Source organism: Hyla sarda, chromosome 7 (assembly GCF_029499605.1).
Source record: "Hyla sarda isolate aHylSar1 chromosome 7, aHylSar1.hap1, whole genome shotgun sequence".
NCBI classification, from domain to species: domain Eukaryota; kingdom Metazoa; phylum Chordata; class Amphibia; order Anura; family Hylidae; genus Hyla; species Hyla sarda.
The window spans coordinates 26,627,450-26,643,403 of record NC_079195.1 but is presented as its reverse complement, the minus strand read 5'-3'; the positions used below and the strand labels follow the sequence as shown (position 1 = coordinate 26,643,403).

The 15,954-nt window shown below is 43.3% G+C and overlaps 1 protein-coding gene across 1 annotated transcript in view; it reads left to right on the top strand.

The window, feature by feature from the left end:
* The window catches only part of LOC130283382 (alpha-2-macroglobulin-like protein 1), a 454,342-nt gene that overhangs the window by 418,751 nt on the left and 19,637 nt on the right, over positions 1 to 15,954 (top strand). Inside the window, exons 22-23 of the mRNA XM_056532791.1 lie at positions 2,447 to 2,537; positions 3,857 to 3,922. Of these exons, the coding sequence (XP_056388766.1) occupies positions 2,447 to 2,537; positions 3,857 to 3,922 (157 nt within the window). The remainder of the gene's footprint in view (positions 1 to 2,446; positions 2,538 to 3,856; positions 3,923 to 15,954) is intronic.

The following is a 15,954-nucleotide window of genomic DNA, read 5'->3' as shown; positions in this document are numbered from 1 at the left end:
TTCTCCCATTACCCTTTTTAAAAATGGTAAATTTGGGGAAAAAAACAGCACTTTAGTGAAAAAAAAAACTTCCTTTACACATCCGACTTTAACGAAAAGTCGTCAAACACCTGTGGGGTGTTAAGGCTCACTGGACCCCTTGTTACGTGCCTTGAGGGGTGTAGTTTCCAAAATGGTATGCCATGTGGGGGTTTTCTGCTGCTCTGGCAGCATAGGGGCTTCCTAAATGTGACATGCCCCCCAAAAACCATTTCAGAAAAATTCTCTCCAAAATTCCATTGTCGCTCCTTCCCTTCTGAGCCCTCTACTGCGCCTGACGAACACTTGACATACACATATGAGGTATTTCCTCACTCGAGAGAAATTGGGTTACAAATTTCGAGCAGATTTTTCTCCTTTTACCCTTTGTAAAAATTCAAAAACTGGGTCTACAAGAATATGCGAGTGTAAAAAATGAAGATTTTGAATTTTCTCCTTCACTTTGCTGCTATTCCTGTGAAACACCTAAAGAGTTAAAATGCTTACTTTTATATCATTTTGAATACTTTGAGGAGTGCAGTTTTTATAATGGGGTCTTTTATGGGGTATTTCTTAATATGGAGGCCCTTCAAATCCACTTCAAACCTGAACTGGTCCCTGAAAAATTCCAATTTGGAAAATTTTGTGAAAAATTGGAAAATTGCTGCTGAACTTTGAAGCCCTCTGATGTCTACCAAAATTAAAAACATGTCAACTTATGATGCAAACATACATTAGACATATTGTATATGTGAATCAGTATATAATTTATTTGGGATGTCTATTTTCCTTACAAGCAGAGAGCTTCAAAGTCAGAAAAATGCTAAATTTTCAATTTTTTCATCAAATTTTTGAATTTTTCACCAAGAAATGATTCAAGTATCGACAAAATTTTACCACTAACATAAAGTAGAATATGTCACGAAAAAATAATCTCAGAATCAGAATGAAAGGTAAAAGCATCCCAGAGTTATTAATGCTTAAAGTGACAGTGGTCAGATGTGCAAAAAACACTCTGGTCCTACAGTGAAAATTGGCCTGGTCCTTAAGCGGTTAAGGCATTGGGGTATACAGGTACGTCCTTGGTCCTTAAGTACAAGAACACAAGGGCGTACCTGCACGCCAAAAGTCCTGAACGGGTTAAAGAAAATTCTACTAAGCTTAGCTTGCTACTTTACTTTAGTTAAAAAGACACCTGTCCACGGAGGTGACTATGGTCCCAGCTGCCTTAAGATCATTGACAAGATCCTCCCGAGTGGTTCTAGGCTGATTTCTCACCATTCTCATGCTAATTGAAACTCCACAAGGTTAGATGTTACATGGAGCCCCCAACCGAGGGAGATTGACAGATAATTTGTGTTTCTTCCATTAGCAAATAATGGCACCAACTATTGTAAACTTCTCACCGAGCTGCTTTGTGATGGTCTTGTAGCTCATTCCAACCTTGTGTAGGTCTACTTCCTTGTCCCTGACTTCCTTGGACAGCTTTTTGGTCTTGTCCATGGTAGTGTTGAGCGGCATAGGCCATATTCGAATTCGCGAATATTCGCGAATATATAGACGAATATTCGTCATATATTCGCGTATATTCGCATATTCGTTATATTCTCTGTTTATTTTCGCGTATGCGAAAATACGCGTATGCGAAAATTAGCATATGTGGAAATTCGCATATGCGAAAATTAGCATATGCTAATTTTCGTATATGCGAATTTTCGCACGCCAGTCTCACACAGTAGTATTACAGCCTTCTTTACACCACACAAGCTGGAAGCAGAGAGGGGTGATCACTGTGATGTGTACTGTGAAGAAAAAAAAAAAAAAAAAAAAAAAAAAAAACGAATATTCGTAATTACGAATATATAGCGCTATATTCGCGAAATTCGCGAATTCGCGAATATGCGATATTCGCGAATAATATTCGAATTGCGAATATTCGCGAGCAACACTAGTCCATGGTGGAGAGTTTGGAACCTGTCTGATTAATTCTGTGGACAGGTGTCTTTTATTCAGATAACAAGCTTTAAGAGAGTGCTCCTAATCTCAGCTCATTATCTGTATAGAAGACACCTGGGAGCCAGAAATCTTGCTGATTGACAGGGAATGGAATACTTATTTCATAATCAATTTATAAATTATTTGTAATGCGCTTTTCTGGATATTTTTGTTGTTATTCTGTCTCAAACTGTTCAAATAAACTGACCATTATAATTATAGACTTATCAGTACCAGAACCAAACAGATATGCAGCAGCACTCTGGATATCCGGAGTGCTGCTGCATATTTGTTTGGTATATCTATCTAGCTATCTTTCTACCTTATATCTAGCTAGTAATTATTCTTAGATTGCTTATAACTAAAGTTTCTATTGATTGTTTTTATGACTGTAATTTTGTGTATTTGCTTTGGTCCAACTCTTTTATTACAGTTACATTGGAAAGAGAAGTGTTACTAATATGGTCCTTATTGAAGTGGAAATGCTCTCAGGATTCCAGCCGTTTGATGACCTAGGAGACCAGGTTAGATGGCAGCATTGTACCATCTGTTGTGCAGAGTCCTATTTTCTTGATACACTTTGATAAAATGGTCTCTTGAGTTTGTCTTGCAGAGACAGGCTTCAACAGGGGTGCCGGCTTTCAATGGCTCAGGTCACAGGACAACCAAAGGTAAGTAAAAGCAAGGGTAGTTTATTCTCCCAACATGCAACGCGTTTCACTGCAACAGAAGCTTCATCAGGCATAACAAGAGACATATGGGTGGTGAATTTTGTACGATCCAAACGGTGCGTTGTCGCATGTCCAAACATCGATCCAATATTAAGAACAAATTCACACTCCACAGTGTGTCACGTCATTTTACCCTTGTTCATAAAAGTGATACATCGTCTTTATGTATAATTATTTTAGAATCTGTTCCACTTTCTAAACCTAATCGTTTTCAGTATTTAATTAATAGGGAATCATATTGGATTTTCACTATTCATACCTTAATACCGCATGGTTTGAATGAGACCATAAAGAATGTACTAAAATTTTCGACCGCTCTCTATCTTCCCATTCGCCATATTTTGTATATTTTTACATTATTGTTCTTTTTATAAAATATTTAACATTTTGTTAATATGAGTATATATATATATATATATATATATATATATATATATATATCTGTGAGGTGGAATTTGTCCGTTGGTGAGGGGACTGTCTGAGTTTTCTTTCCTATCCCCCTCCCTCCCTTCCCCTTCTGACGTGTCCTCTCTCCTTCTGGATAAATTTACCACCCATATGTCTCTTGTTATGCCTGATGAAGCTGCTGTTGCAGTGAAATGCGTTGCATGTTGGGAGAATAAACTACCCTTGCTTTTATTTACCTTTGGTTGTCCTGTGACCTGCGCCATTTAAAGCCGGCACCCCTGTTGAAGCCTGTCTCTGCATTACCTCTTGTTCAGCTGACTGGCTGCGGACACTACATGTGCTCGCCATTGTTGTGTATGTGGGTACACAACTCTACCAGGTGAGCCTCCTTCTGTATTTTGCCATACAGGTTTCTATTTTATTACACCATGGAGCGCTATATCTCTCGTCTCTTTTAGTCTTGAGTTTGTCTGACAATTTAATTTTATATTGATTTTTAAGTTACTATTTCCAGATTTATATAAATCCCGGAATAATGACAATTCAATGTCTTCTGTGGGAAAGGATTTTAATATTTTAATATTCCACACAGTATTGTGGGTTTTTTGGGTACTGATTATTTAAAGTAGTGACAATGAGGACATAAAGATACCAACATTCCTAAAATTGTAAATTAATTTTTTTTTCCAATCTTCGTTTTTTAGCTTGGATATTCCCCGATCATGAAATTTAACGTTAAAAGAGATTCTATTACTATTTACCTTGACAAGGTCAGTGGATATGTCTTGTCGTGTGAGCACGGATTTTACATTTTGTTGTGTTAGTTTTCCAGGAAAAAAAAAAGGATAATTTCACTTGGTTGGAAAATATTAGGACTAGTTAAAAGTAATTTCTTTAAGTTCATGTTGAAGGCAGGAAAAATGGATATATCTTTAAGGATCTGAGTGACAATGACAGAGCATCTCCAGAAAGGCTGGTCTGGTCAGGTGTTCTTGGTATGTAAGGGTCAGTACTAGAGATGAGAGGATTTTTTGAACAATTTGATTCGGCCGATTTGCTTAATTTTCTGAAAAAATTCAGTTTGGTCCGAATTTTTTCGTGGCAAATCACTATTAAAAATGGCTATTTCTGGCTTACAGAGGGACTCAATAGGGAAGTAGAACACTTTGCCTTGTCCTAACACTCATAGGGAGTGTGCTGTGTTAGTGAAATAATAATGTCATTCAGTATGACATGCAGATTAAAGGCATCACTATTAGAATCACTGCAGCAGAGTGGCACAGTGACAGAGCCTGGAGGTGGCATCAGTATGAGGAGACCATATTGTAGCTGAATGGCACAGCGGGGAGGTGTTGGCAGCATGAGGAGACCATATAGTGGCTGAATGACACAGCCTGGAGTAGGCGGCAGCATAAGGAGACCATAGGGCCTCACAAATCTTAAGATAAAAAGATGAATTTTTAATTTCAATTGAAGATTTATAGCAGCTAGTGCTACCATAAATTTTTTAAGGTAATGTCCCAGCAGCATGAGGAGACCATATGGTGGCTGAATGACACAGCGTGGAGTTGCCGGCAGCATGAGGAGACTATATAGTCAGCTGGATGACACAGCCTGGACTTGTTGGCAGCATATAGTGGTTGAAGGACACAGGCTGGAGTTGGCGGTAGCATGAGGAGACTATATAGTGGCTGAAGGACACAACCTGGAGTTGGTAGCAGCATATAGTTGCTGAATGACACAGCCTGGAGTTGACGGCAGCATAAGGAGACCATAGTGCCATAGCTAGTGGTACCATAAATTTTTTTGGTAATGTCCCAGGCCCAGCAGCATCAATAAACCATATAGTGGCTGAATGACACAGCCTGGTGCTGGCGGCAGCATGAGAAGACAGTAGGGCTTCACAATCCCTAAGATTCAAAGATACATTTTCAAATTTAAATTGAAGATTTATGAGGAGACCATATAGTGGCTGAATGACACAGCGTGGAGGTGGGGGCAGCATGAGGAGACCATATAGTGGCTGAATGGCACAGCCTGGAGTTGGTGGCAGCATGAGGAGAACATATCGTGGCTGAATGGCACAGCGTGGAGGTGTTGGCGGCATGAGGAGACCATATAGTGGCTGAATGACACAGCGTGGGGGTGGAGGCAGCATGAGGAGACCATAAAGTGGCTGAATGGCACAGCTTGGAGTTGACAGCAGCATGAGTAGAACATATAGTGGCTGAATGACACAGCGTGGAGGTGGCGGCTGCATGAGGAGACCACATAGTGGCTGAATGACACAACCTAGAGGTGGCGGAAGCATGAGGAGACCATATAGTGTCTGAATGGCACAGCCTGGAGTTGGCAGCAGCATGAGTAGAACATATAGTGGCTGAATGGCACAGCCTGGAGTTGGCGGCAGATGAGGAGACCATATAGTGGCTGAATGGCATAGCATGTAGTTGGCGGCAGCATGAGGAGAACATATAGTGGCTGAATGGCACAGCGTGGAGGTGTTGGCAGCGTGAGGAGACCATATAGTGGCTGAATGACACAGCGTGGGGGTGGAGGCAGCATGAGGAGACCATATAGTGGCTGAATGGCACAGCCTGGAGTTGGCAGCAGCATGAATAGAACATATAGTGGCTGAATGGCACAGCGTGAAAGGTGTTGGCAGCATGAGGAGACCATATAGTGGCTGAATGACACAACGTAAGGGTGGAGGCAGCATGAGGAGACCATAGAGTGGCTGAATGGTACAGCCTGGAGTTGGCAGCAGCATGTAGAGAACATATAGTGGCTGAATGGCACAGCCTGGAGTAGGCAGCAGCATAAGTAGAACATATAGTGACCGAATGACACAGCATGGAGGTGTTGGCAGCATGAGGAGACCATATAGTGGCTGAATGACACAGCAAGGAGGTGGTGGCATCATGAGGAGACAATATAGTGGCTGAATGACACAGTCTGAAGTTGGCGGCAGCATGAGGAGAACATATAGTAGCTGAATGGTACAGCCTGGAGTTGGTGGCAGCATGAGTAGAACATATAGTGGCTGAATGACACAGCGTGAAGGTGGCGGCAGCATGAGGAGACCATATGGTGGCAGAATGAGACAGCCTGGAGGTGACAGCAGCAGCATCAGGAGTCCTGAAAGTGACCCAGTGACAGAGTGGTGTGGTGGGAGGCAATACCAGTACCCGGTGATGAAGGTGGGTGAAAAAAGGTCTGATGCGGAGGAATGTTTGTAACTGGGGAGCAGCACCTTAAATCTGTTTGGCACTATCCATATTTGTGAAGTGTTGGTGTCACCAAGGTCAATCTACTCTGATGCATCAGGCATTGGTGGGTTGAAATCCTGGCTGATCCATGCCTGATTCATCTTCACAAAGGTCAGTCTCTCCACATTTTGGACAGACGAGTTCTCCTTGGGGTTACTATGGCCCTCGCCGCACTAAACACCCGCTCTGATGGCACACTAGTGGCCGGGCAGCTTTTCCAGGGCAAACTCTGCTAGTTGCCAGAAATCAAGTTTGGCTGCCCAGAAGTCAAGCGGATCTTCAAGGTGTGTTGGCATGGGCATGTCAAGTTATGCCACCACCTGCTGGTTCAGGTCCTGCTCCAGGTCAACCTGCTGCTGATGAGCGACTGTAGACTCAGGCTGCTGCTGATGAAGCTGGTACTGCTCCTGCCATCCCACCCCTCCCCAGCAGCCATGGCAGTAGAAGGTGAGCGCAGAGGACCCCCCGAGTCAGACCTGCGAGAAGATGGACGATATCATCGATAGGCATCGGCCAACTGACTACGTAGGATGTCTCTGTAGTTGGTCAGTTTGTCCTCCCTCTCAGTGGGTGTAAAAAAGCCCCCCTTTTTTTGGCGGTAGCGAGGGTCCAATAAGTTTGAGAGCCAGAAGTCATCCCGCTGTTGAATGGGGACAATTTGACGGTCACTACGCAAGCAACTGAACATGTATTGTGCCCTCTGTGCAAGTGACTCGGAGCAACTCCCTGCCTCCATCTCCACTGCATACTGCCACGGTGTGTCTGGGTCCTCTGTCTAGCCTTCCTCAGAAATCTCTCGCTCCTCTGGCTGCTCCTGCTCCTCCTCTCTTGTTAGATGACTAAAAAAACCGCCCATTTCGTGAAACCTAAACTGTGCTCCACTGTGCCCGTCTCCAGTGCCCTGACCAGACATTGTTTCCAACACATGTTGTAGGAAATGAAGCAGTGGAATGACGTTGTTCATCCCGTAATCCTAGCGACTGACTAATAATGTTCACCCTTTGGGAGGGTTAATCTCCCTCAGGGGATAAAGAACCCTACAAGTTAGGCTCCACTAAAAACTTTTTTTATTGGTATGCTTTAAAAACTTACTGTGTATAATGAAAAAAGAAAAAAATTGTGATTTAAAAATTATTAGAGATCCTTATGATCGTTATGAATTTTAGGCTATATGCATTATGTATAGTGAGATAGTGGCCCACATTCCTACTTATATAACACCCCGCTTTTGTAGATTTCTATGGTAGCTGATGGCTTATATGCATATGACACTGTAGGGGGTCTCTCACACACTCCTAGTTTGCTCAGTAGGGGATCTCACACTCCCTTTTATGAATTAGTGCTATATATCTTATGAGGAATGCACCTCTAATGCACTATAGGGGGTCTCTCACGTCCTCCTATATGTTTACTGTCCTTCTTGTACTTCCATATAGCACTAGAGAGGGTCTCTCACACCCTCTTATATTGTTTTAGTGCTATATGTTTTATAGGGAGTGCTGTACTGATCCTCACTGCTGTAAGCTTTTTCCTATCTGTGCCGGCATTCCTTAGAGCACTATGCCCACTCTCATTATTATTTTTGCATTCTTATATTTTTCATCTCTATGAATGGTCACATCCAGGATCTCTGTTTAAAATTTCAATCACCCGCTTCCCCGACGTTTCGCCAGAAGACTGGCTTTGTCAAGGGTAATGAGGCTAATGGTAATATTCATGTGCGCGCTGCTTTTTATAATGTTATGATGTGACGTCATTTCCGGTGGCATTCCTGAGTGTTTCTGGTCTTGTCTGCCAATCAGGCAGAGCTATTTCATGCATCAGTGGCCGTAAAGGACATGTATTGTCCCAGATCATAGTTACAGCTCCAGACTGTGGCTCTGCCGTGCACTTTTTTTACACACCAACAGGCTCAGGGACTGGCCCACCTTCTGTTCCACAAAATTGTGCAGGGCTGGTACTGCTTTCTTCGCAAAGGAATGACAGTTTGGGACTCTCAGTTCTCTGAATGGTGCAGAGTCCACCACTTGAAAAGGGAGGGACTGCAGCACCAGCAACTTGGACAGGAGCACATTCAGCTTCTGCGCCATTGGATGAATGGGCACATACAGTTGTTTCTTGGACATGGCTTTGCCAATGGATTGCTGGTGGATTGACTGACTAAAAGTAGGAGGAGCAGGAGCATCTGGAGCCACAGAAGGAGGGTATGACAGACAGCTCTGAGGTGGTGGACCCTTGGCTGGCTGAAAAAGGGAGCGGCATGGAACTGGGTAATGCAACAGTCTGGAATACTACATTGGAGCAACGGTTCTCCAAGGCTGCTTTATGGTGGCACAACATATGCTGACGCAGGGCTGTGGTGCCAACATTGGGACCCTGGCCACGCTTCACCCTTTTCTGCCACATCTTGCATGTGGCTATGTTAACCTTCTCCGGATGCTTGATGAAAAAGTGCCACACCGCAGAGTAGCTGATTTTCCCACCAACAGTCCGCACTAATTGACTGCTACTGCTGCCGTCTCCAAGAACCCCTCTCCCACTAGCTCCCGGGAAGGTATTTCCACTTCTGCCACCATGCTGACTGCCAACCATGCTACCACCTTGCTGGCTCAGCTGCTGCCTCAGGGGCAACCTGGCACCCTCTTCTCCTGATGATGATGATGAAGCCCCTTCTGCACCCGGCTCCCAATTGCGATCGTCACTGATGTCCTCCTCAGGTTCCTCAACAGAGTCTGCTTCAGGACCCTGAACGCTGGCAACACCACCTCCACATCACTTTCCTCCTCACTACTTGCCTGCCTAGTGGAGGAAGCGGCGAATGTCTCCTCTACTTCTTGACTGGGCAGTAGCTGCTGACTGTCCTCTAGCATATCATCCTCACTGAATAGTGGAGCTGAACCCACAGCATAAGATACATCTTTAGGGGAGGGAACAGCATAGGACAGAGCCAATGGGAGGACATGGACTGCTCCCGGGCCATGCCAACGGAGGATTGTGTCTGAGGAACCCACCGACTGGGGGTATCAGATGTCACTTGTGATGAAGTGAATGACGGTGTTAACCAATCGATGACGGCAGATGGGTCAAGACATGACTGGTCAAGACACGACCGCTAGCTGATACCGGGAGCTCAGGCCTCTCGCTGTGACTCCTGCTGCCACTCACCCCTAGTCTGCTGCGACCTCTGCCTGATGAATTTAGGCCTCTGCCACTCCTCTGTGCATGTCCTGGCACTTCTCTGCCTGACATACTTAGTGTATATATGAGAGGAGTACAATATGCTTCACTACGTTTAAAACAGTATTTGTCTAGAACAGCAGCAGTTGTGAACTTTTGGCTGTCCTTTCACAGTATTTAGGCCCTTGACAGATTAACAGGTACAAAATAGTACACTACTTAGATGTAGGTATGTGGTATGCACTTATGAGGGCAGAAAAATGTACTACAGTACGTTTAAAGAAGTAGTGGGATAAAACACCAGCCGGTGATTACTTTTGCCTTGACTTTCACAGTATCTAGGCCCTTGACAGATTAGAAGGTACAAAATAGTACACTACTTAGATGTAGGTATGTGGTATGTACTTTTGAGGGCAGAAAAATGTGCTACAGTACCCTTAAAGAAGTAGATGAGTAAAACGCCAGCCAGTGATCACTTTTGCCTGGACTTTCACAGTATCTAGGCCCTTGACAGATTAAAAGGTACAAAATAGTACACTACTTAGATGAACGCATGTGGTATGCATTTACGAGGGCAGAAAAATGCGCTACAGTACGCTTAAAAAATGTATTTTTGCACAACACCAGCAGTACACAACAGTCCTGCAGCACTCAGTCGCTGTGTACTTAACCCAAAATTGCACTCTCTCACAGACTATTAGGAATCGACTGCTAGGAGTGTATTATACCGTCTACAGACTAGTATAACCAACAGAACATTTGTTGTGGAACAAAGTGGGCAGAAATGTACTGAAAAATTATTCCTCTATCCTCTGCTAAGGTTTATAACGTTGATGCAGGTTGTTCAAGTGTATGAGGCAACACACAGCTCTCTGCCCCTCTCTGTAATACAATGCTGTAGAAATTGACTGGGAGGTTAAATGCTGCAGTAAAGAGCAGAACTGGAGCATGGATCAATGGGAGAAGATAGGCTAGGCCGGTTTTGTGTGTTTCAGCTACCTAGGGAAGAGACTGATGCACTCTGCACAAGAAGTATTATGGGTGATAATCTGCTGAAAACATGTGAATATAAGTACCACCTACCTAAAAAATGTACAGGCCAACTCCCCTTCCTTCATGGCAGCAAGATTCCCAATGACAGTGGCCTTTTTCAGCAGGATAATGCCCTGGCCACACTGCAAAAACTATTTAGAAATGGTTTGAGACACATGACCCAAAGTTCAAGGTGTTGACATGGCCTCCATTTCCTCAGATCTCAATCTGATTGAGCATCTGTTGTATTACTGGAGAGCTCACCTATCAAGTTACAATCGACAACTAAAATCTTGGTGTCAGATACCACAGAAAATGATTTTCAGGTTTTGGGGAGTCCAGGTTTAGGGCACAAGGAAGACCTTCACAAAATGAAGCAGGCGGTTAAACCCTTGGGGACGGAGCCCATTATGACCCTAAGGACGGGAGCATTTTTTGCAAATCTAACCACTGTCACTTTAAAGGGGTACTCCGCCCCTGGCATCTTTTCCCCTATCCAAAGGCTGCTGGGGACCCCGGGGATCGCCGCTGCGGCACCCTGCCATCATTACTGCACAGAGCGAATTCGCTCTGTGCGTAATGACGGGCGATACAGGGGCCGGAGCAGCGTGACATCATGGCTCCGCCCCTCATGACATCACGGCCTGTCCCCTTAATGCAAGTCTATGGCAGGGGGCCATAGACTTGTATTGACGGGGACGGGCCGTGACGTCACGAGGGGCGGATCCGTGATGTAACGATGCTCCGGCCCCTGTATTGCCCATCATTACGTGCAGAGCGATCTCGCTCTGCGCAGTAATGATAGCGCGGTGCTGCAGGAGCTATCCCCGGGGTCCCCAGCAGCGGGACCCCGGCGAGCTGACATCTTATCCCCTATCCTTTGGATAGGGGATAAGATGTCTAGGGGCGGAGTACCCCTTTAAGCATTAATAACTATGGGATGCTTTTACTGATAAATTTGATTCCAAGATTGTTTTTTTGTGACATATTCTACTTTATCATAGTGGTTGATTTTTGTCGATACTTGCATCATTTCTTGGTGAAAAATTCTAAAATTTGATGTAAAATTTGAAAATTTTTAATTTTTCTAACTTTGAAGTTCTCTGCTTGTACGGAAAATAGACATTCCAAATTAATTATATATTGATTCACATATAAAATATGTCTACTTTATAGTTGCAACATAAAGTTAACATGTTTTTACATTTGGAAGACATCAGAGGGCTTCAAAGTTCAGCAGCAATTTTCCAATTTTTCAAAACATTTTAAAAATTGGTATTTTTCAGGGACCAGTTCAGGTTTGAAATGGATTTGAAGGGTCTTCATATTAGAAATACTCCATAAATTACCCCATTATAAAAACTGCACCCCTCAAAGTATTCAAAATGACATTCTGTAAGTGTGTTAATCCTTTAGGTGAAAATTCAAAATCTTCATTTTTTACACTTGCATGTTCTTGTAGACCCAGTTTTAAAATTTTTACAAGGGGTAAAAGGCGAAAAATCCTCTCAAAATTTGTAACCCAATTTCTCTCGAGTAAGGAAATACCTCATATGTGTATGTAAAGTGTTTGGTGGGCTCAGAAGGAACCGAGCGACAATGGGATTTTGGAGAGTGAGTTTTTCTGAAATGGTTTTAGGGGGCATGTCACATTTAGGAAGCCCCTATGGTGCCAGGACAGAACTAAAAACCAACATGGCACACTATTATTGAAACGAAACCCCTCAAGGAACGTAACAAGGGGTACGGTGAGCCTTAACACCCCACAGGTGTTTGACAACATTTTGTTAAAGTTGAATGTGTAAATGAAAAAAAAAATTTTTTCACTAAAATGTTGGTTTTCCCCCAAATTTAACTTTTTTTTTTTAACAAAGGGTAATAGGAGAAAATGCCCCCCCAAAATTTGTAATCCCATTTCTTCTGAGTATGGAAATACCCCATATGTGGATGTCAAGTGCACTGCGAGCGCACTGCAATGCTCAGAAGAGAAGGAGCGCCATTGAGCTTTTAGAGAATTTGTAGAAATATATATATTAGGGCTCAGGGTTTGAGACAACTGGACAGGTTGTGTTTAAAGTAATATTTCAATTTATTGATTGTATATAATGTGACAATTGAATATTAGATAAAATGTAAATAGCAGCAACTGCGTCTCACAGGGCCCTTGTGTAGGCGCAGCACCAACTATTAAGAACTATAGCATATGTATAGTACAGTATATAAAATATAAAAATATACTTGTAAAAAATTTATAAAAGATATAAAATAAGAATATAGAGACCACCATAAACATATATATAGAGAGGGATCTGGGTGGGAGAGTCTTAGACCATCCTCTATGGTAAATAATCTCCTCTCATAAAAAAGTCCTGCTCATATAGACCGATTCTGGTATTGTGGTAACCAATGGCAACCATAAGGTTAGTAACCCGTAGCAACCGTTCTGATGAGTCCGGCTATTTAAGCACTTCAACGTTTAAGTAGAAGATAAACTTGCTATTTGTAGACAATATTCAACATGAACATCTAGTGTGCAGTCACTGTTAATATGCATGCATATTTGTATGATACTTTGTATCTCACCGCTCCCGAACACTGATGCGCTGAACTTCACGGGGATGCTGCGATCTCCTCCTGATGCGCTGTGTAATCCTGCAGTGTATTAGCACTGAGTAGCTGTCTTGGTAAGCGGCAGCATCACTGGAGACTCGGCCGTCTCCCACAGTGGTGATGTTGGTAGATGGTGGGTTGCGGGTGGTGTTGTCGCAGCGGTTCTGCGGATGCGCACGTACATGTGCCGGTGGCGTCCTCGTGGCAGCGAGGCGCGGATGTCTCTTTCACCAGGTGTCGGGTGATTGACAGTTTATTGTCCGGTATTGGACTGCTATTGACTTAAGCAGGGCAAATATACTGGTGGTCTCAATATTGAGACCACCAGTATATTTGCCCTGCTTAAGTCAATAGCAGTCCAATACCGGACAATAAACTGTCAATCACCCGACACCTGGTGAAGGAGACATCCGCGCCTCGCTGCCACGAGGACGCCACCGGCACATGTACATGCGCATCCGCAGAACCGCTGCGACAACACCACCCGCAACCCACCATCTACCAACATCACCACTGTGGGAGACGGCCGAGTCTCCGGTGATGCTGCCGCTTACCAAGACAGCTACTCAGTGCTAATACACTGCAGGATTACACAGCGCATCAGGAGGAGATCGCAGCATCCCCGTGAAGTTCAGCGCATCAGTGTTCGGGAGCGGTGAGATACAAAGTATCATACAAATATGCATGCATATAAACAGTGACTGCACACTAGCTGTTCATGTTGAATATTGTCTACAAATATCAAGTTTATCTTCTACTTAAACGTTGAAGTGCTTAAATAGCCGGACTCATCAGAACGGTTGCTACGGGTTACTAACCTTATGGTTGCCATTGGTTACCACAATACCAGAATCGGTCTATATGAGCAGGACTTTTTTATGAGAGGAGATTATTTACCATAGAGGATGGTCTAAGACTCTCCCACCCAGATCCCTCTCTATATATATGTTTATGGTGGTCTCTATATTCTTATTTTATATCTTTTATACATTTTTTACAAGTATATTTTTATATTTTATATACTGTACTATACATATGCTATAGTTCTTAATAGTTGGTGCTGCGCCTACACAAGGGCCCTGTGAGACGCAGTTGCTGCTATTTACATTTTATCTAATATTCAATTGTCACATTATATACAATCAATAAATTGAAATATTACTTTAAACACAACCTGTCCAGTTGTCTCAAACCCTGAGCCCTAATATATATATTTCTACAGACAAACTACAATCTGACACCTTGGGTATAAGTGTCTAATTAGGTAGCCCGGGTTTATTTGGTGGGTAGTCAGACAAGAGCCTCTCCAACTCTTCTATACTTTTAGAGAATTTGTTTGGAATGGAAGTCGGGGGCCATGTGCATTTACAAAGCCCCCGTGGTGCCCCCACATTTGACCCCATTTTGGAAACTACACACCTCATGGAATGTAATAAGGGGTACAGTGAGCATTTACACCCCACTGACGTTTGACAGATCTTTGGAACAGTGGGCTGTGCAAACGAAGAATTACATTTTTCATTTTCACGGACCACTGTTGCAAAAATCTGTCAGACACCTGTGGAGTGTAAATGCTCACTGTACCCCTTATGACATTCCGTCAGAGGTGCAGTTTCTAAAATGGGGTCACATGTGGGGAAGGTTCCTTGTTCTGGCACTATGGGGGCTTTCTAAACACATGTGGCCTTCAATTCCGGACAAATTTTCTCTCCAAAAGCCCAATGGCGCTCCTTCTCTTCTGAGCATTGTAGTTCGCCCGTAGAGCACTTTACATCCACATATGGGGTATTTATATACTCAGAAGAAATGGGGTTACACATTTTGGGGGTCTTTTTTCCTATTTCCCCTTGTGAAAATGAAAAATTTTGGGTAACACCAGCATTTTAGTGACATTTTTTTTATTTTCCCATCCAACTTAAATGAAAATTCGTCAAACACCTGTGGGTGTTAAAGTTCACTATACCCCTTGCTACATGTAGTTTTCAAAATGGGGTCACATGTGGGTATTTATTTTTTTGCGTTTATGTCAGAACCGCTGTAAAATCAGCCACCCCTGTGCAAATCACCAATTTAGGCCTCAAATGTACATAGTGCGCTCTCACTCCTGCATTACAATTTTTGGGGGTCTTTTTTTTCCTTTTACCTCTTGTGAAAATAAAAACTAAAGGGCAACACCAGCATGTTAGTGTAAATTTTTTATTTTTTTTACACTAACAGGCTGGTGTAAACCCCAACTTTTCCTTTTCATAAGGAGGTGAAAGGAAAAAAAGACCCCCGAATTTGTAGTGCAATTTCTCCCGAGTACGGAAATACCCCATATGTGGCACTAAACTTTTTCCTTGAAATACGACAGGGCTCCGAAGTGAGAGAGCACCATGTGCATTTGAGGACTAATTTAGGGATTGCATAGGCTACAGTTTAGCGACTACTGCACAGTGATCTCCTAGCAACATCTAGAGGGCTACAGTTTGAGACGACTATACAGTGGTCTCTACACTGTTGCCCTCCAGATGTTGCAAAACTACAACTCCCAGCATGCCCAGACAAGCTGTCATGCTGGGATTTGTAGTTTTGCAACAGCTGGAGGGCTACAGTTTGGATATCACTGTGCAGTGAACTGTGGACCTCCAGATGTTGCAAAGCTACAAATCCCAGCATGCCCAGACAGCAAACTGCTATGTGGGTATGTTGGGAGTTGTAGTTTTGCAACATCT